At 38.3% G+C, this 23,472-nt stretch overlaps 1 protein-coding gene across 1 annotated transcript in view; it reads left to right on the forward strand.

Moving 5' to 3' along the window:
* Positions 1-23,472, forward strand: part of LOC122797820 — a 287,227-nt gene that overhangs the window by 84,137 nt on the left and 179,618 nt on the right. The window contains exon 4 of the mRNA XM_044066343.1: positions 7,395-8,213. Within this exon, the coding sequence (XP_043922278.1) occupies positions 7,395-8,213 (819 nt within the window). The remainder of the gene's footprint in view (positions 1-7,394; positions 8,214-23,472) is intronic.

Below are 23,472 nucleotides of genomic sequence, written 5' to 3' on the forward strand. Positions count from 1 at the left end.
ACTGTAAAGTGTATCCCCCCACTTGTTCTCATTCAGATAGCTAACAAAATCCCGTAGATACTACATGTCCGACCTACATACCATCCAGCAATCATCCAAATATCTTTTCCAAATGTCAATTTCCTCCAGAAACAGATTATGTGAGCTGTTATAAATTATTTGCTCCTCAATGTAGGCCATGAATAAATCGGCATAAAGTGGGGCAAATGAAGCCCCCATAGCCGTACCTTGAATCTGGAGGAAGCATTTGTCATGATAGAAAAAAAAACATTCTTCGTGAGTACATGTTTGGCAAGACAAATGAGAAATGTATTGAATCCGGGTTGATATAACTCAGATTTATACAGCCAGTATCCTAAGGCATCAATCCCAGCCAAATGCGGGATGTTGGTGTATAGTGCTGTAATGTCCAAGGTACAAAGTAGCCAACCCGGCTCAAGCTTCATTTCAGAGATGACCTGAAGAAACTCTGTGGTGTCTCGTAACTGGGCCCTTACCCATTTGAGAAGTAGCTTAAGGTATTTGGTTAAAAATTGGGATATTGGTTCTGTCAGAGGATTCTCCCTGAAACAATGGGTCTGCCAGGTGGGTTCTGAGGGTCTTTGTGAATTTTGGGAAGAAAATAGATGTATTGATTGCTGGGATCTGATAACATCAGATGATGCATAGTGGTATATGTAATGATACCCTCCTCCATGGCTAGAAACAGGAACTCATCAATTTGTTTTTTGAAATGGGGGGTGGGGTTAAGTGTTAAATGTAAATAATATCGACCGTACGAAAGCTGCCTGGTCACTTCAGTGTCATATTGTGTCCAGTCCTGGACTACCACCGCCCCTCCCTTATCTGCTATCAATTGATGGTTATTAGCTAATCTTGTAATAGCTTCCATATCAGTCCAAGAGACAATACTAAATCTAGCCCTAGTTTCTCTGGAGTAGAAGTGCAAGTCCCTAAGGAAAGAGTTTTGAAACATAAGAACATTGTGGTGCATCGGTGGTATAAATTTGGAGAGGCAGTGGTAGCTTATGACTTACCAGTTTGCAGATGACTGCCAGCTGGGTGCAATCATATATAGTCACCCAAAAATGTTAACATATTACAGAAAGGGCTGACACAGACAAATGATTTGTGCCAAACTCATGGACTGAAACTTAAAGCAAAAAATGCCTTACTGTTTCCTTTGGCAAAAAAGTACCTTTGTTAATTATGATATACATAGCACCCCTCTAAGCTCATACTCAGTGGTGTAAGACTTGGGAACACATATTGATAGTAATCTAAACTTCAATCACTATGTGTCCATAGTGGTAAGACACACATTCTACACTGTGCACCTCATAAATTAGGGCATTGCATCCAAGACCAGGGAGGTCATAGTTCCGCTGTACTCAATCCTTATCAGAGCACTGTCTCAGTACAATGCTCCCTTCTGTATTTACCTCACCAGACACCTGCAGCAACTGGAGAAAACACAGTGGTTTCTGACCAGGAGAATCCAGGGACTCCAAAACATGACAGACATGGAAAGACTGAAAGACCTATCACTGTACTCAGTATCATACAGGCTGATGAGAGGCAACCTATATCTGGCCTACAGAGCAGTCTCAGACCTTGTCCTACTAGAAATGCTGGACAACCCCAAATCAAATGGGACAAGAATAATTTGCTTTGGGGATCTCAACCTAGCCTATTGCATAAACAGAACACGTTGGAGAGACAGATATATCTCCCAGTATTGCCACTCCTCTGTAATAGGCTCCCACTGCATGTGAAGCAGTGCTCCTCAATGATCCTATTCAAGCACAACCTTAATAACTAGATAGGTGATTGTAAATTCAGCCCAGGGGTGGTATCTAACTCCCTCATGGACAGGGGCAGTCTGGTATGATCACAAAACCGCTCAGCTATCAATACACACCAAACTATGCTCAGTAAGAGTACTTGTGTTTTTACACAGCTAGGCTTATAAAGACCCAAGGGCCATTAGCCTAGTAACCACCTATGAACCAATGAAGCTATGAATTTATGCAGGCCTCCAAACATCTTCTTTCCAACATGCACTGTTGATGTCATCACTATAAGTTGTCCTGTAGCCTTGTAAAAGTCAGACTTATACCCTGGAGCTTGTGTAAAGTATTGAGCTCTGTAGTCTATGTAAATAGACAGGTAAGGGTTCTGTTCTCACTCCAGTCGTGTGTGTGTGTATGTGTGTGTGTGTGTGTGTGTGTGTGTGTGTGTGTGTGTGTGTGTGTGTGTGTGTGTGTGTGTGTGTCTAGCCAGAAAAGCATAAATGTGTATCCTACAGTTAGCACTCCAATCCCATATATTGACAGTATTTTGAAACTTGCACACCTCTACACATCCATTTCATGCAGGCCTCCCAACATCTTCTCTCCAATATGTACTGCTGATGTCATCCACTATAAGTTGTCCAGCAGCCTTGTAAATGTCAGACTGGTGCCATGGTGCTTGTGTAAAGTGCTGAGCTCTGCAGTCTGTGTACTTAGATAGGTAGGGATTTTATTCTCACTGCAGCCAACTGTGTGTGTGTGTGTGTGTGTGTGTGTGTGTGTGTGTGTGTGTGTGTGTGTGTGTGTGTGTGTGCGTTTGTCTCTCTGTCTCTGTTTGTACTCTTGCTTGACATTACAGAGAGACTTTTACACCAGCATGTGGGACACTGTTATTATCATATTCTCCTCTTAAGACACTGCTCATGTCATCAGCTATAAAGTGTTGTTTGAGACACTTCAAGTCAGACTTGAGCAGTGGCACTTTCCTTAAATACAGAGTTCTGCAGTCTGTCTACATAGATAGGTAGGGGGTGTATTATCACTGTAGTCAACTGTGTGTGTGTGTGTGTGTGTGTGTGTGTGTGTGTGTGTGTGTGTGTGTGTGTGTGTGTGTTTGTGTGTGTGTGTGTCTGTGCTGATGTCATCAGCTATATTTGATTTGTGGATGTGCACTATTCTCACCAAGGCAGCATCAGAGACTGGCCTGGAGGCCAGACAGAAGTCATCACATCCTATATGATCCAGATGACAGTGACATGGCTTTCAGTCTATCCACATACATTATGGCATGGTTTGTAGGCCCTGTGTTTTCTTGGTGAGGAACCTCTGTGGTCTTTCTAACTGCAGCATGTGTCTGGTGAGGTACATGCAAAAAACAGCATTATACTCTATTAGTGTTATGATGAGGTTAGAGTACAGTGCTATAATATGATCCTCAGATCTGAATACAATGGCATGACTCATGATGTGTACAACATAGGCTTTCAATACTAATGTGGACAGTTGGTGGTTGAAGTTCAGATTGCTATCTAATGTGTATTCCCAGTGCTTGCATCACTGGGTTTCAGCATAGCAGGACTGTTGTCAATGCTGTAATTGGCAGGGAATTCCACTTTTCAGAGGGACAACAAAAAACGCATTTTCCTTTGTAGATCATGTGGCTTTGTCACCAATCATTTGTCTGTATTAGCCCCTCCTGTAGTATTTTATTATCATAGGTGGACTCAATGATTGCACCCAGTATGTAAGAATCAGCAAAACTTGGTAAGTCAAAGGCAGTATACTTTAGCCTGAACTGTTGAGAAATAGATTCCAAACAGTAAAGGGCTAAGCACAGATCCCTGGAGTACGCCAGTGGTGACAGCTCTACTGGTACAGGTTGATTCACTAACTTTTAACTGTATGTGTTCTGTCAGTAAGCCAATTACCCATCTAGTGACATAAGGGTTAATCCCCAGCTGGCACAGCTTCTCAATGATACCTGCATGGGGGATTGTGTCCAAACCCTAGGCCAGATCAGGATAGCCAGTATGCGCTGTCTTATCTTCATCCAGGCCTATCACACAGAATCAATAGCTGTGACAACATCACAGATTGCCTATTGCATGACTCAGCATATACACCTTCCTGACACTGTTGAATACACACTTCAACACACCCTGCACACAGACTATGTTCTTGTAGAAGAGTGCACATCCATGCATCTGTCTGAGCTGGGGAGGACAGTACCCAGTGCATGACACAAATCCACACTGACATATTCACTCCATACTGTCAGATGTGACCATAAACACCTATACTACCAAGCGGGAAGACCACTGTGTCATATACTTGGCATCTAAATATGTTGAAATGTGTGAAGTGAACTACTTTTCGGGTCCAGTGATCAGGTCCATACATCAGGGCTACCTGCTAGGCTCTTTACTGTCCATTATTTAAGTCACAGACATCACGAATGACATACGCCTCCTGTGTCCAAACAGCTGTCTGAAAGACTACAGATTGTTGACAATCATTTACTCCAACTGTGGTATTAGTATAATACAGAGAGTATCAACACGAACACCAAAGATTACTGCCACAGACATGACAACACCTGCAATGACACAAAAAGATGGAGGGATTTGTGAAGCCAATAAAATAAATACATAACCCAAGTAAAATGTAGATATCACACCCTCTATGTATGTGATGTAGACATCACACCCTCTAGGTATGTGACCTGTGTCCTGAGTAGATGGTATGTGGAACGTCCACCAGCATGTAGCCACAGTACTGCCTACTCCCTTGTATGTAACACTGCTACCTAGTGAGTATGTGAAGGACATCCACATCACAGGCCATAATAGCTCCATAGTTCACAGCCTTCATCACATCAATTACTGAGTACAATGCACCCTTCTTCATGTACCTCACTACACATCCTCCAGTGATGTGTAACTGAAGTATACCACCTTTGCCACAGTAAGCTGTCATACATCTTATTTACCATACACAGGTATTCTTTTTGTGGCATAAACATTACTGTCTGATGGTGTGGAACCCCCATCAAGTTGTTACACCAGATGCATGTGTGCTACCTGTTCTGGTGATGTACACCGTATATACATAGGTGTTTGACAACATTAATGGCATAAGATAACATTCATGACAGTGTGGATTGTGCCATATATATGTATGCCATGCACACTAGTTACCTAGCCTGTATTGATCATAATGTCACATACAGGTATAGCAGTGTCCCTCCTAACACCTCCAGCAGATGTTACAGTGTCAGGACAGTGTGTGTGATCGCCTTCATAGAGTGCAGATATGTCATAATAGTTGTACAAGTGTGTTTGTGCAGAACCATCTATGATCACTCTAAATCACATATGTTATGGGATTACTGGTGGTATTTTTCTGACATTGTGCATGATTGTGTGTGGTTCTTTTAATGTTGCCTATGAGCCTTTACCTGTGTCCCAATTGCTGGAGACCTCTGTGGAGTTTGCACTCATAGTCAGGCAAATCAGTTTGCACAGCTTCACAATATGCAGCCTACCCCAATTGTATATAACATCCCTAATAGATGTCCTCTGTATTGTTCATGTAAGAATGCTTATCTCACACAGACATCTTCCCCATTATGTCAACTTGTGTGACAGTCACATAATATAGATTTTCACTGTGCAGTTCCTACTGTACCATACTATGTGATTGGTGTTGCTGCTACAGCTGTCTTCCATTGACATGCCCTCATCTGCTGTACATTAGGTTGTTTCACCTGTTCTCTCTCCCTGTGTTCTTTCCTACAGTTCATCTCTGTGTCCCTATTCAATACACACACTTCCACTGAGTGTTTATTACAGCTGGGAGGGTGGCCTAATGGTTAAGGTGTTTGCCTTACAAACACAAAGTGCAGGGTTTGAGTCTCCCAAGGGATAATTGGCTAGGTTTAAAATGGCTCACAAGGGCAGTTAGCCTAGTACTGATCTATGAACCTATGAACATGGCAGTCCATGTACCCTTACAGATCATTTACACAACATTCATACACAATGCCAGGAATGGGATTTCACAGTACTATGCACTATCCTGTACTGTGTTTTGACCATATAGATAACTATGATACCTCTCAACTGTCCAGATTTTAATAGTATATCCAGAATTTTGACTTATATGTTTTGGTCTGTTCCTTATAAAATTTGTGTTTTTTTGCCATATCATTGGGAATGATTGAGCGGTGTCTCTAAATAATTACATGCATTTTGAGTATCAGACTTCAAATCCTTCAGAAAATGTATCTTAACGCAAACCTTTTTTTACTGTAGCACAATTCTAAAGAGCAAATATGTCAAATTTGTCCCTATTTCTGGGTCATTGTCCCTTCATTATGTTGGGTTTTGTCACAATATTTTGCACTAAGAGATTGAACCCTGGTGATCATTGTGGCATTCCTCACAAACACACTAACTGACTGTGCTCTAATGTAAGCAGGATTGCTATTCATGTTGCTTTACACGGTTTCCTGGAAACCATGCTTATTTATGTTTAAACAAGGTGCGTGGCATGAATATGTTATGAGCATTGCTGCTCACCATGCATCACCACACAAACATGTAACCTTTGTCTAGGTTTTACACGAAGCCTACATGGAGTTTACTGAATCCCAGGGATGGTTAAAATGCAGATTTTTTGTTAAATTGTTTCAGAAAAGTTGTGGCATGATACAAGTCCCTATTCTCATGTATGATCAACTAAGTATGTGTGTGGGGTAGGCATAAGAGTTTAAAAGCTAAACTATGAACTGTGGATAGAAAAGTAAGACATTTGCCTTATGCAGCATTTCTCAAACAGGGGGGCCAGAAATGCTTTATGCTTAAGGATTTAACTATTCAGCAATAGTCAATGAATATTTACTTTGATGGCAAGTCAATGGAAAATTATAATATACTACAAAAATGTTGGTATTTAAGTGTAAATATGTGTGTGTGTGTGTGTGCTTGCATGTGTGAGTGTGCATGTGCATGTGTGTGTGTGTGTGTGTGTGTGTGTGTGTGTGTGTGTGTGTGTGTGTGTGTGTGTGCATGTGTGTATGTGCGTGTGTGTGTGTGTGTGTGTGTGTGTGTGTGTGTGTGTGTGTGTGTGTGTGTGTGTGTGTGTGCGCATGTGTGTTTTGTGTCTAAGAAATGTTCAAGAATTTTTTCCATGTTTTGTGAAAGGTTCACAGTGACAGCCTATGAGCCTATGGCCTAATGTAATGCACTTGAGGATGAGGAGGAACATTGATCTTCACTGCACAGCTCACATGAAATGATAATCGTGGGAGCCTACATCATATTAGCAAGAAATGAGATGCTGATTAAGGTGAAGAGTTTGCATATGGAGATTTACAAGAGAGGTGCTCTAACAAGAACAGATGCACACAGTTACTTATAATGGTGTTAATTTATGGTCTTGATACAAATCAACACACACACATACACACCCACATGCACCCACACACACACACACACACACACACACACACACACACACACACACACACACACACACACACACACACACACACACACACACTTGGCTTTTCATAATATGAAAACAAAATATTTTTGACAGGTTACGTATTCTACCAATCAAAATGCCGAAAGTAGTAGCAGCCCATCCTCATCTACATTTCTTGGGCTTGCTCAAGGTATTAAATTTTTTACTTTCTGTGTACTCCATGTTTTGGCACATTTTGGTTGGAGTTGGGTTGGCATCCTGGCTGAAGAAAGTGATTACGGCTCACAGTACAGCCACGGCATAGAAGAACAGATTTCCAGGTTTGGTGCTTGCCTTGCTTTTTCAGAAACCATACCAGTAGCTTACAGCGAGAAGAGGACCCACCAAATTATAGACATTATTAAGAAATCTACAGCAACTGTTGTTTTAGCATTTTGCTATGGAGAAAGCCTGCAGCCAGTAATGGAACAGATTGCAAGAAGCAACATCACAGAGAAACTGTGGATTGCTGTTGATGGATGGTTCTTCTCTGCTATGTTTTCTAAAGGAATATTCTGGGAAACATTAAACAATACCATTGGAGTTATTAGCCACAGTGAAGAGATACCTGGATTTAAAGATTACTTCACATACATCCACCCTTTTAGATTTCCAAATGATATTTTCATTAAGGACTTTTGGGCAAAAATGTTTAACTGTGAATGGCAACATTATAGTAAAAATCAGTCAGATATACCTTCTGAAACTGGACCGACTATTTGCACAGGAGCAGAGAAATTACTTGAACCCGGTGTTGATTTTATAAATTATAATGTTTATAATTCGGTCAACATTATAGTACAAGCATTACAGGATCTGCAAAAATGCATACCAGGGAACGGGACATTTAAAAACAGAACATGTGCAGACATGCATCAGTATGAACCATGGCAGGTATGGCAGACTTTATATTTTAAACTGTGTTTACTTGTTTATGAAATTAAAAAGGAAATGCATACAAAACTGATAGCTTGTTCATGCTTCCGATTCTAATAGTACCTAAGCAGAATTTTTTCTCTACATTTCTGTGTTTATGTGCATGTTTGTGTGCACACATGTATGTGTGTGTGTGTGTGTGTGTGTGTGTGTGTGTGTGTGTGTGTGTGTGTGTGTGTGTGTGTGTGTGAGAATGTATGCATGTGTGAGTGTTTGCGCATATGAGCATGCTTGTGTGCTTGTGTGTTTGTGTTTGTAATTTGACCATGTTAGCAATTTCCTAGAGAAGAGGCTCGTGTTAATCCTCCAGTAGCAATGAAACCACCACAAAATTCTTGAAATTTGTGTTTGAATCACAAATCTTCTTCTTCTTCTTTTGGCTGCTCCCATTAGGGGTCGCCACAGCAGATCAACTGTTTCCATTTCTTCCTGTCCTCTGCATCTTGTTCTGTCACACCAACCACCTGCATGTCCTCTCTCACCACATCCATAAACCTTATCTTAGGCCTTCCTCTTTTCCTGTTACCTGGCAGCTTCATCCTTAGCATCTTTTTCCCAGTATACTCTGCATCCCTCCTCAGCACATGTCCAAACCAACGTAATCTTGCCTCTCTGGCTTTGTCTCCTAACCTTCCAACCTGGGCTGACCCTCTAATATACTTATTCCTAATCCTGTCCACCCGCGTCACACCCAGTGCAAATCTTAACATCTTTAACTCTGCCACATCCAGCTCTAACTCCTGCCTTTTTGTCAATGCCACTGTCTCCAACCCATATAACATAGCTGGTCTCACTACCCTCTTGTAGACCTTCCCCTTCACTCTTACTGGTACTCGTCTGTCACAAATCACTCCTGACACTCTTCTCCACCCACTCCATCCTGCCTGTACTCTCTTCTTCACCTCTCTTCCACACTCACCATTACTCTGAACTGCTGATCCCAAGTATTTAAACTCATCCACCTTCACCATCTCTACTCCCTGCATATTTACCATTCTTCTATCCTTCCTCTCATTCACACACATATAATCTGTCTTAGTCCTGTTGACCTTCATTCCTCTTCTCTCTAGAGCATATCTCCACCTCTCCAGGGTCTCCTCCACCTGTTCGCTACTCTCACTACAGATCACAATGTCATCTGCAAACATCATAGTCTACGAGGACTCCTGTCTGATCTCATCTGTCAACCTGTCCATCACCATTGCAAATAAGAAATGAGATTCACTGAATCTTAGAGGAAAATATTAACATTTTTTTTGTGTTTGAATCACAAATAAAAGTTAATATTTTCCTCTGATGTCAAAGGTAATTTCAGTGAATTTCATTTATATGAAGTAAATGAGAATAATTTCCAGCAAATCTGAAAACAATTGCCCACCTGCACCCTATACATGGGGAGAGATCCTGCACCTTCCAAACCTACATATGTCAACTCCATGGTTGCATAATGGTGGTGGGGGGATGTGCAAAGTCCTTTAGCCCTGAAAGTGGTTTCCATGATTTTAATTTACAGAAATGGCACTCATCAAAAGAACTGTCATAGAGTTGATAGACCCCCCTTTCAAAGGCTACAGAACATAGCACTGTATTCAGTAATGGGCCAGATTAGTGAGACATTAACCTGGGTAAAAAAAATCCCTGTGTTGATTAGCCATGCCATTCAGAATAAGAGCTACAAAATGAACTTTTCTAACTTTGGTATATAAACTATGGTGAACGCTGAATTCTTATTTACTGTTGTCTGTAGACCTTAAATGATAGTGTAATTGCTAAAGACTTGATTATTCATTTGGTAATATAATTTATGTCCTTTTTGTTAAGTGTTATAATACTGCATTTATTGGCATCGAAGGTGAGATGATTACTAAGGCACTTGACATGCATTTTTAGAAAACTGTCTTGGAGAATTTCAACATTGTTTATTCAATTATTTCATCCATTTTGCAGTCATCAGCATACTTGGTTATCCATATCAAAATTTTCACTTTTATATTTGAGAATTATTGTCTGAAAAAAAGTGTCCCCAGTACAGAGTCCAGTGGGTACTACTGGTAACTCCCTGTGGGATAGACAGGTAATGCCCCATCCTAGCCTTTTTTGTCCTGTCGATTAACCAGTGGTTTGATCATTTTGATCATTGACCTATATAATGGCTGACATTTTATGCTTTCAGTTTGTCAGTCACTTCCTTGAATGGAACAATGCTTGAATGCATTAGGAAGGTCGATATAAGCGATATGCATCACTAGCTCTTCACCAAATACTGCTTTTACTTCTTCAAAGAATTACACAGGATTCAAAAGGCAAGTTCTCATCTTAGCAAATCAGGCTGTTCCATTCATCTTTTACTGTAATATTTGACTAAGTATGAATATATCTATTATTTTAACACAATTTATTTATCACCTGTACTGTGCGTTGTTTGTGGTTTGTGTTCATTTTATTATATATTGCTTGGTAACAGGTAGTTAAAAAAACACAAATTTAAATTTTAATGTAGCAGAAGCAGGTTGCCTGTGCCATTTGGGTAAGTTCCATTATGGCTAAGTCAGTGCTGGTAGCATATAAGTATAAAACCTTGACTATGGCCTAAACAACCTAAGTTCAAAAACAGCTAAGGCTCTGCATGGCACTGGCAGGGGAAGATAGTCATATCTATCCTACAGTACAGAGTTAGGTAGTGTCAACTGCATATTGTATAAATCCCCTTTGAGGAGGGGCTGGTATGCAAATATGCAGCCTGGTGGGTGGGCATACAGCTCACAAAGCCACCAGTGGGTAGTAGCCATAATAGTAGGTATGTGGAAGTATGCACACACATGGGGATAGAACTGTGAACCTCTACAGTGATGCATATCACCTGCCCTGTTGGTTGGGGGTGGTTAGGCCATTCAAATGCTTTCACTGCTTGGATGCCAGTGACAGAACAAAGCACCCTCATGCCTGCCGGAATGACTCCCATCAGAGAAACTCCATCTCAGCTGTGGTGAAAGCCTCAGCACCAAGGAAAGATTGATGTTCATCATTATATCACTGCTGCAGTAGCCTGAGCTATATGGGGTGTCCAACTAAGGACTGGCACAACCAGCCATCTTCTAATTTATTTATTTATTTTACATTTGTTGACCGGGCTAGTCTAACCGGATACATGTCCATTTTCAGTAGAGGTCCGGGGAGAAAAGCTCCAAGACACATACAAATTACAATATAGAAGGAAATAACATTAATGATACATACAAAATACAATATAGAAAGTAGTAGTAGTTAGAACAAATACATTTTAGTTAGAACAAAAAAAAGTTTTTTTTTTTTTTCAAAAAATAGCAAAAAGTTAAACATTGGTAGAGAAATACTAACTATCATACTCCAACCCTGCATAGCAAGAACAGTAAACAGCAAGGATAATATTTATGAGAGGATGTTATGTACATATATTTATGAAATTTATTAGCAGTTTCATGGTAAAAAGAAACTATAAGGGTAAGACTATGATGATGTACGGTAGTTATTGGTGAGAAGTAAGAAAGTTAGTCAGGATTACTGCAGGAACATAACCAGTGTGTATTGAGGTATAGTTTGAGTTTCTTTTTAAAAAGTGTAAGAGAAGACAGAGTTGTGAGTTCAGTGGGTAGTAAATTCCATAGCTTTCCAACAGTATTAGAGAACAGGGAGTCACCTGCTGAGTTGTTGGATCTGCAAGTGTTAAACAGAAGTTTGTTTGATGAGCGTAAATGTTTTGCATTGTTGTAGGGGATAAAGAGGCTTGAGAGTATTGGAGTATTGGTGGGTTAATACAGGGTCTTGTGGGCTATAGCAAGCTGTAGAAATTGGAGATGGTGTAGAAACTCTAGCTAATCAAGTTGTTTTAGATTAAGGCAGTGATGAGTTCTGAAAGGAGAGTCAGTAGCAAATCTGGCAATATTGTTATAGGATACTGACAGTTTGTTGAGGTTGTTTTTAGAAAGATTTGTTTAAATGGGTGAAGCATAGAGTAGAGCAGAGATTAGGTGAGTTCTGACTATAGCAGTCCTGGCTACTAAAGAGTTTGATTCTATAGAGTGATCCCAGTTTCTTGTTGACTTTATTGTACTGTTAATATGACTATCAAAGTTGAGGTTATTGTCTATTGTTATTCCAAGGAGTTTGGTAGTAGGGTCGGGAGAAATAAGAGTACCATTGTTAGATGTAAGTGTGAAATGTATGGGGGTGGACTTACGGGTTGGTGAGAAGAGTAGCAGTTTCGTTTTTTTGGGTTTAGGAGGAGGCAACGGTTTGTGAACCATTCTTCAACAGTATTAAATGCTTTCTGGGTAAAGGTCTGTAGTTTGGTTTGAGAAGTGGCTGAGCAGATAATAGTAGAGTCATCTGCATATTGAATGCAGGTAGTATGTGGAATTGCTGACTGAAGGTCATTAATAAAAATGGAAAATAGGAGAGGACCTAATATGGAACCCTGAGGGACACCAAGGGAGATGGGAAGGAGATTAGAAAGATTGTTGTGCCAGAGTAATGCTATAGGGAACCTTTAATTATGCTCTAGCCACTGCTGTGCATGACAGTGCAACATAGAAACAGTGGCAAGTGTGAAAAACAAACACAATTTTCTTGCTGCTGTAGTCAGCTTAATTAATGGGCTTTGGTAGTTCAATGATAGGCTTGCAGTCCTGCAAAGCTGGGCAGATAACTACTGCACTAGGAACTACCTTCCAGTGCAGATATTTTTATGAATAAAAAGATAGTTTTCTATCAGAACTTGAGTTTTTTTTAACTATTTCTGATGTTTGAGTGCTTGTCAGTAAAAGGTAGGACTCAGATTATGCTTTTTATCAGGATTCCCTGTGGGGAACCTCTAGAAATTAACTATTTATTGTGTTAAAAGTTTATGTTTAATACTAGTTGAGCAGTGTTTGTTTTAGGGCTTGTCACTTAACACGTTTACCTCAAAATCATTAATTATTGTCAGTGTTTACTGACATTCTGTTAGCTGCTTGTCAGATAAAGATTTTCGTCTGACAGCTAGTCCTGAGACCTTGTGCAAATTTTCTTTTTATTAAACGCTTTTTGTGGAGAAAGGTATTACTTTTTGGTATAAAATTCTTGTTTAAGGTATAGGGCTGTTCTGTTTGGAACTTGTAACTAAAATGTTTTACCTCATAATTTAATTTTTCTGTCAACAGGTAAAACCAACTTTTCCAAGTTCCATTATATGCTTTTCAGGCTTTCTAACTGGCTGGCAGCTGGTCTTTGGTCCCTGTAGGGATTCTCTTATTATTTTTACTTTTTTATGAGGAAAAGTGTGCTGTTTATCCAGTACAGGGCTTTGAGAGGTAAGGGCTATTGTGTTGGACATAATATCAACTCCTCAGGTCTCCACTATCCACCTGTGAGACTTCATTTATGGCTAGGACATGGACTTGAGTCCCATTTCTGCTATGCTTCCTTCTCTGATCCACAAGAAGAACAAAAAAGTTGTCAGAGAGGCTTCTGTTATTAATCCAACTTCTTCCTTGCCTCTGTTGTGGCCATCTGGAGTTTTTCAGACCACTCATGTCTTTCTCGTGTTGCTCTTCTGGATGCCACAGAGGGCAGGGAGGCAGGCTTATCTTCTGAAGCTGCTCAAGTGGTCTTGTTAGGTATGGGAGAGCCACTTTTACTGGTATCAATAAAGAGACCCGAGGATGCTACTTCGCTAAGCCAATCTGAGGAGCCTCATCCCCAGGAAAGGGTCTGTCCTTTAAGCTGCTCTTTTTCCATGAAGTCTTCTAGAAAAAGATAATACAAGTCTAGGCATCTTTCTCATCCTAACACAGTTAAAGAGGATTGGCTGGACTCGGCTGTAGCCTTTCAGTCCTTAAATGTCAAATCTTCCTATAACATTAAAAGAAGATTTGCCTTTTCCTTGGCACTGATTCCCACTCTAAGGGGCATGGTGCAGATTTGGACTCTGTTTCTCAAGTTTACACTTCAATGTTGGGAAATCTGACACTGGGAGGATTATTCTTTAGATTCTCCTTCTGAAGACTTGTCCTTTTCTAATATTATTACTAGAATAAATTGGTACAGATTCATATTAGGTAAACTGATCTTTTGGGCTATTTTAAGCCAAACCAATTACACCACGTCTGTAAAGTAAACACCTTATCCATTATGCCAACCTTCCATTAAGGACCTACTTTTCTCTGACCAAAAAGAAATTCTAGAATCACAGCTGTCACGAAAGGAGATACTGCCAGTCCAGCTCTCTGGAATTTTGTAAATAATTATATGTCATTTGTGAATATCAACATGATTCATGTAAGATACTTGTGTTACAAATGTATTAGAATTATATTCCAGGTGTATATCAAACTGCTGGTACAGAAGTGTGTGTTGAAAAGGTTTTTGCAAAGTGCTTAAAATGTAACCACAGCATGCCCTACTGGAATAGAACGAAATACAACAAAAATTTTGCAAAGGTCCAATAATACCAGTGTGTGCTGAATAAATGCTTCTTGAACCAAAAAATAAATCCAACAAGCAGAAGTAAGATGAAGCAACACCAGGCTATCATAAAACCAGCAACAGTTTATTCAGGAAACAGGCACAGGCATAGGCATAAGCGCTATCACAGTATTAGAACTGCTTCATCAGATGCATAAAATCTATTTAATTCAATGCCCATTAAATAACAAAGTGAAAAAATCGCATGATATCCTACTAAAACTCTTAAAGAGATAACATTTTAAATATATACAGTACTAATAGTAAACATGTATAAAAAAGTGAATGTGTATAAAAGGTGGGGGGGGGGGTTGAAAGGGAGTTTGTTAAAACTCCCCTTTTATTTAAAAAGAGGAAGTGCTTTCAGCATTCGTTTCAATGGTACTTTATCATTAAGTCCTGACCCTGTATCTGCTCTTAATCTAATAATCCATTTGCTTTCTAAGCACTCTGTTTCATTTCTAATATCACCTCCCCTGAGACTTTCCTGTACCATATCTATAACTTGAAACCTAAATACATGCTCTAGGGAAGTGTCTGCTACATGTTTAGCTAATGCATTCCTAACCATAGTATTTCTTATATCATTTACATGTTCTCTTACCCTTTCTTTCAGTCTCCTGTCCGTTTTACCTACATAAAATTTACTGCAGGTTTTACACACTGTTAGGTAAACCACATGACTGCTGTTACAAGTTGCCTCCACTGAAAATGTATAGACCTTGTTCTGGTCTGGGTGAAAAAAATCACCTGCTTAATCTATATAACTGCAAAAACTGCAGTTATAACAAGGTCTAGTTGTATTTTTATTTTTATAAGAATCATGTTGTTTCCTGCTATCACACCCCATAAGGCACTTGGGGTAACATAGCAGCTGACCTAAAGATTTATTTTTCTAATAAACTACGCTGGGACATTCACTTATTATTGCTTTCAATTCTGTACTTGTGGTCATGACACCCCGATGTTTTTTTAATAATGTAAACTACACCTTTAGGGTCCTTAGAATATGTTACTGGTACCCTGTACCTAAGCTCATCTGCCTTATTCACACATGCAGGTGGATCTGAGGAAAAATAAGGCCTTCCTTCATTCCCTCTTCTTTGTATTACTTCAACTAGCTTCTCAGATACTTCCTTTTTATCATACCCCCTTGCTACAAACCTTTCTTCTTGATCTCTCAGTTCTTTCTTAAAGTTTTTCTCACTAGCATTAACTCATGATGTTCTTATAGCCTGCCCCTTCACCACATTATTAAAGGTAAAACATGGGTGCATACTACTTTGATGCAAGAAAGTGTGCTTGTAACAGGGTTTTCTATATGTCATAGTATCTATTGCCCCATCTTCCTTTACCTTCATTAACACATCCAGAAAACTAACCTCCCGATCTGAACAAGTCATCACAAACTTTAAAAAGCTTGTGCTTGATTTAATATAATTCTAAAAATCGGACAATTCCTTAGTAGTGCCTTTCCATATGAAAAACAGGTCATCCATGAATCTTCTGTAGAAAATTACATGTAGGCCTAACATACTCCCTAATACATGCTCCATCTCCCATATTAGCATGATAAGATTGGTGTAGCTACTGGCAAATGATGTGCCCATAGCTATGCCATCTATCTGCAGGCAGTAATCCTTATTAAAAAGGAAGAGGTTATTATATAAAATCATCTTAACCAAAGCAAATAGCATTTCGACCTTCTCGGTCGAGAAACAGTTCTGTTCATATAAAATTTTTTTAACCCACTCTGTACCTAGAGTATTTGGTATTACAGTGAATAAGGACTGTACATCGAGTGTAACCAAATGCCATTCATCTTTTTTAAAAACAGCCTTAGTAAAATCATATAAATCACATAAAAATTGTCTACAGTCCTGCAAGATGTGAGTGTTACAGTTAATAAATGGTCTTAAAAGTTTCTCCACAGAAATAGACATTGCTTCCATACACCACTTTTGTCCTGCCACTATGGGCCTCATCTGTGGACTAGTAGGATTCTTGTGTACTTTTGGGAGACCCTGTATAACTGGTATTTTAGGATGTTCCATATAAAAATAGTCAAATAACCCTTGATCAAGCATTTTATTTCTTAACATATTCCTCAGCTCAGTTTTCAGTGCATCAACCATATTTAATATGTCAAACATTCTAAGCTTTCTATAAAACTTAACATTATTTAACATCTCTTTCATCCTATCTTTGTACCAGTCAAAATCCATTAACACTATGGGTCCCCCCCTTATCTGCAGGATGAATTATTATACTATCATCTCTCATTAACTTCAACATGGCCTGTCTCTCATTATAAGACATATTCCTAAAATTACTTTTCTTACTTTCACAGTGTTTGCAAACATAATTAACACATAACTTTTCAAATGCTTCTATAAGAGGGTGTAGTATAGGCATATACATACTTGGTTTTCTAAATTGTGAAAATGTACTACTAAAAGAATCATTATTGTCATGAAAATTCAGTTTCAACATTACATTTTGTGTAAACATTTTCAAGTTAGTGATAACTTCTGTAATATCATCCCCTTTACTTGGTTCAAATGTTAAGGCCTTTTGTAAAAGATTACATTCATCTATTGACAAATTTTTACTTGACAAATTGTGTATTAAGTCATTTTCCAATTACATCTCATGTCTGTAAAGTAAACACCTTAACCATTATGCCAACCTTTCATTAAGGACCTACTTTTCTACGAACAATAAGGAATTCTGGAATTGCAGCTGTCAGGAAAGGAGATACTGCCAGTCCAGCTATCTGGAATTTTGTAAATAATTATATGTTATGTGTGAATATTAACATGAGTCATATAAGGTTCTTGTGCTGCAAATGTATTAGAATTGTATGCCAGGTGTATATCAAACTGCTGGTACACAAGTGCGTGTTGAAAAGGTTTTTGCAAAGTGCTTAAAATGTAACCACAGCATGCCCTACTGGAATAGAATGAAATACAACAAAAATTGTATTTATTTATTTAATTTATTTAACATTTGTTAACCGGGAAAGTCCGAGTTGGATCAAAGCCGATTTTCAGTGATGGCCCGGGGAGAAATGCTCCAGACTCATGTCTTTGTAATGTGGGAGGAAACCGGAGCACCCAGAAGAAACCCACACAAATGCAGGGAGGACATGCAGACTCCACAGAGAAGGCACCCCAGCTGAAAATCGAACCAGAGAACCTTTTGCTGTAAAGTGACAATGCTACCGCTGCACCACTGCGCCATTGAAAAAGAGTCAAGAACCAAACTAGGAAACCCACTAATGTGACTGAATAATGGTCCGAACATGTTAAGAAAACAAATAACTTATTAAATACAAACTGAGTACTTTTGTCTGCTTGTAACCAGACTTCTTCAGAGTTTACCTCAATCATTTAAAACAGACTTTTAAATAATAAAAAACAGTCACATGTTACAAACCAGCCGATGCAGCACCAAAATCCGTTACTGACATCATAATTGTTTATGTACATTAATGTCCAAACTTAAAAATATATAAACCTAAAAAAACTTTTGTTTACAATATTATAAATGTATACACGTTACTAAAATTAAAAAACATATATAAAACCATTGTAGCCCCCTAAACTAACAATGACTTAAGTTTCAATACACTACTTATCAAAATATTCTCATTAATCCCCAGGAACAGGCTAGCATTTAACTTAATCTGCCACCACAATTCCTGGAATTCAACTACCTCTTCCCAAGGTCCCCCTCAAATCCTTATGAATTATTTCCAAAACAAAAAACTTAAAAACATGTCTTTCATTGCTTAAAATGTGTTTGTATAAGGCATTTTTTGTCGCTCCTATTTTTTATGTCAAAAATGTTGGCAAATTCTTTCCCTCTAGTGCCTGATGGTGTTTCCAACATAAAATGCTTTACACCGTTGACAAAGCACAACATATATCACCCCCATGAAATGACAATTGTAATATTCCTTAGAAATGAAATAATGACCATTGATGGAGACCCCACTCCTTTCAAAAATATGGGCACATTGTTTACAAAATCTGCATTTAAAAGTGCCTTTTCTTCTTATACTGGAAACGGGTGTACTACATCCCATCCTATCAAACATCTCCTTAAATGATTGTCCTTTTCTAAAAACTACAGTGGGTTTCATGGGTTTCATACCTAACACACATAACACTTCATTGAAATGACTTAAAATATTCCAATTTCTGTGTATAATCTTAATTATCTCCTCATATTCAGTACTATATGTAGTAACAAAGGCATTCACATATTTGCCTTCTCTATTAACTACCCCTTCCTGTTCTTTATTAAGTATTCCATAAATCAACAAGGGGGGATATACACCATCCCTCCTCTTAATAGTCACTTCATTATTCATTCATTCTTTAAATACCCCTTTTTCAGATATCATATGAGCCAACCTGATAAACTGCCCTTTAGCAAGGCCCTTTTTCTGATGGTATGGATGATTAATCAAAAAATGCAGCAACCCTTTAGAATAGGTTGGCTTCCTGTAAATAGTACTGGTAAAGGTGCCCATTTCGCAGTTTATCCCTACAGTAACATCCAGATAATGTATTCTAGGCTTATTAAATTGGCAGGTAAACGTCAAAAAAGGAATGGTCATATTCATGTAAGAAACAAAATGCTATATTTCTGATTTTGAGCCATTCTATAGGATAAACAGGTCATCCAGGTAATGCATATAAAGTGCCCAAGGGGAGGTTTAAACATCTCAAAAAGAAATGTTTTCTCCCACTCCAATAGCACTATTTTAGCATAAATGGAGGTGTACACCAACCCCATAGCCACACCTTTCTTCTGCCAATAATATTCCCCATTAGCATAGATGTAGTTGTTCATTAATATTGTTTCCATGAGCATATCAGAAATATAAATCTCATGCTCACTCAAATCAGTACTCTCTACCAAAAAATCATGGAACCATTCAAAACCTGTATTATGTGGGATGACGTTAAAAAGATTATCTATATCAACTGTTAAAAAACATAATCTGTAGAAATGTCACCCCTTTAAGCTTACATAAAAAGTCCCAAGAGTCATGACAGATGTGTCCATATTTGTCTAAGTATTTTTTCCAACTTAAAGTCCAGGTATTTTGCCAAGGTGTTGGTCTTATATCTGCCACCATTAACAATTGGTCTTAATGGGGTATCTTAAATATCTTTATGAATTTTGGTTCAACATTTCGACACTAATCAAGTCATCATACAACATATCTTCTAAAAAAGCATCAATTTTCCTGTAGGAACAATTCACAATATTTAATGAAACTTTTTCATAAAAAGCCTTGTCATCCAGACCCTTAGGCATTCTTTCCATGTAGCCTTTAATTCCCATAACAACAACCCCACCTCCTTTATCAGGTTTTATGATCCTGATATATTTGTTGTTAATCAACTCATAAAACAGGATGGTTTCCATTTTTGTTAAATTACTATATGTAGGTGTTAAACTCCTATTAACAAACAACTCTCTAAAATCAAATTCTAACATTTTCTCAAATAATATTAATGGAAAGGAAAGGGGGGGTTAAAAGTACTACTCTGTGTCAAAGCATCCATACGAGAATCAATCATCAATCAATAATCAGTCTAGAGATATCAGCCGACTTGCCAGGAACAAAAGTATGTTTTTTACTTAATAAGTCAACATGTGCAGTCGTAAATAAACAGTCAGTAAACTTGTAAAGGAAAAAGTCACCTGAATCATTAGTAACAACAACTGCCTTCTCTTGAGACCTAGTAATAACATAAATCATCTCCTGGCATTCCTTGGTTGTCTCTGACCTCTGTTCCCTGTGTTCTGAAAAGAATTCTGTTGCCTCAATTGTCCAGTTAATGGTGGCAGATCTAAGACCAATACCATGGCAAAATATCTGGAGTTTAAGTTGAAAAAATACTTAGACAAATATGGACACATCTGTCGTGACTCTTGAGACTTTTTATGTAAGCTTAAAGGAGTGACATTTTCTATGGATTATGTTTTTTGAACTGTTGATGTAGAGAATCTTTTTAACATCATCCCACATAATACAGGTCTTGAATGGTCCATGATTTTTTGGTAGAAAGTACTGATTTGAGTGATCGTAAGATTTATATTTCTGATGTGTTCATGGAAACAATATTAATGAACAACTACATGTATATTAATGATGAATATTATTGACAGAAGAAAGGTGTGGCTATGGGCGTGGTGTGTGCCCCCATTTATGCTAAAATAGTGCTACTGCAGTGGGCGAAAAAAAATATTTTGAGATGTTTAAACCTCCCCCTTGGGCACTTTATATGCATTACCTGAATGACCTATTCATTTACAGAATGGCTCAAAATCAAAAATCGAGCATTTTGTTTCTTACATGAATATGACCACCCCTTTTTTGAAGTTTACCTACCAATTTAATGAGCTTAGAATACATTATCTGGATGTTAATGTAGGGGTAAACTGTGAAATGTGCACCTTTACCAGTACTATTTACAGGAAGCCAACCTATTCTAATGGGTTGCTGCATTTTTTGATTAATCATCCATACCATCAGAAAAAAGGGCCTTATTAAAGGGCAGTTTATCAGGTTGGTTCATATGATATCTGAAGAAGGGGTATTTAAAGAATGAATGAATAATGAAGTGGCTATTAAGAGGAGGGATGGTGTCTATCTCCCCTTGTTGATTTACGGAATACTTAATAAAGAACAGGAAAGGGTAATTAATAGAAAAAGCAAATATGTGAATGCCTTTGTTGCTACAGATAGTACTGAATATGTGGAGATAATTAAGATTATACACAGAAATTGGAATATTTTAAGTCATTTCAGTGACGTGTAAGGTGTGTTAGGTATGAAACACATTAAACCCAGTGTAGTTTTTAGAAAAGGACAATCATTTAAGGAGATGTTCGATAGGATGGGATGTAGTACACCAGTTTCCAGTATAAGAAGAAAAGGCACTTTTAAATTCAGATTTTGTAAACAATGTGCCCATATTTTTGAAAGGAGTGGGGTCTCCATCAATGGTCATTATTTGATTTCTAAGGAATATTACAATTGCCATTCTATGGGGGTGATATATGTTCTGCTTTGTCAACAGTGTAAAGTATTTTATGTTGGGAAGACCATCAGGCAATTGAAGAAAAGAATTTACCAAAGTTATTTTGACATAAAAAAATAGGAACGACAAAAATGCCTTATACAAACACATTTTAAGCAATGAAAGACATGTTTTTAAGTTTTTTTATTATTATTTATTTATTTACTTGTTAACATTTGTTGACCGGGAAAGTCCACTGGGCCCAACAACCCATTTGCTGTGGAGGTCCGGGGAGAAAAGCTCCATACAATCACAGAAATTTTTATATAACATCAGCTTAACTTTGAAAGTCAAGAACGTTTTTACATAATATAAATTGAAGTAGATATACAGGGCAAATACATAATAAAGAGGTATACAATACAAGAAAATAAACCCAGTGTGTTAAGTTTTTAGTAATTCTGTTTGTATATTCTCATAATTAAAAATATTGTTTAATCTAGTCTGTTTATCAGCCACAGAAATAAAGAAAGCAAGAGAGATTGGATATGATATGAAGACAGATAGTGTAAATTGCAACTATATTAAGTTAGTAAAAGTATTTGTAGTGTAGAGTGGCCAAAACATTTAAGGTGGTTTAATCATATGACTGCAAGAACAGACAAGGTTATTGAGATAGTGTTCTTTTAGTGCAAATTTGAGTAATATAGCGAGGGAGTGCATTCCAAAGTTTGACAATGGCATTGGAATAGAGACATTGTCCAGCTCTTTTGTTGGGTTTAGTTATGGTTAAGAGTCGTTTGTTAGAGGACCTAAGATGCCGAGTAGGGGTGTGTGTTTGTATTGTAGTTTGAAGGGATGGGCAGTAGTTTGGATTATTTAGTAGCTTGTGGGTGAGAGTAAGTTGGGAGTAATGTAGGTAATGAGGGAACTCAAACCAGTTTATAGATTTAATGGCCAGGCAATGATGTGTGCAAATTGGCACGTTGCAGACAAACTTAGCTATTTTATAGTAGCACAACTGCAGTTTGTTCAGGAGAGATGTGTGTAGGTTAGTCAAAATGGGGCAACCATAGGGGAGGGAGGGTTAGAAGTAGACTATTAGCTAGTTTCAACTTGGTAGACTTGTCCAAAGAGAGTTTATGCCTTATGACCGAGGTGGAAAGTTTCAAAACCCCCACGCTAAAGGATAATGCTGTCCAAGCTGCAAAATCCTTTACTAATGCATTCTATGGGCACCTACAAGAATGCATGGATTGTGCTATCCCAAGCAAAACAAGACTCACTCCTCCAAGAAAAGGAAACCAGTCTGGTGGACCCCTGCCATAAACAAGCTATACAATAGAAGGAGGAAACTAGTACAGGTAAGAGAAAAATCTCTGATCAGTATCAGCAAGAAACTATGATCCCTCATAAAATCATCTAATGCGAGCTTCGAAAGAAAAATTGCCAAGGACTCCAAAGATAACCACAAGGTATTCTATAGCTATGTCAAGAATCTAAGTGGCAATGCTCAGATCTGCTCAGAGTTAGTGCAGAATGGCATAAAATACACTGAACCGACTGATATCGCCAACATCCTGCCAGACAGGTTCAGTGTAAACTTCACCCCCCTCTCACTCCCAAAAGGGCCCATAACCATACCAGAAGAATGTAGAGCCCCTGAAATCACAGATACTCAGATTAAAACA

Source organism: Protopterus annectens, chromosome 3.part1 (genome assembly GCF_019279795.1).
Source record: "Protopterus annectens isolate FY-2018-M chromosome 3.part1, PAN1.0, whole genome shotgun sequence".
Taxonomy (NCBI): Eukaryota; Metazoa; Chordata; order Ceratodontiformes; family Protopteridae; genus Protopterus; species Protopterus annectens.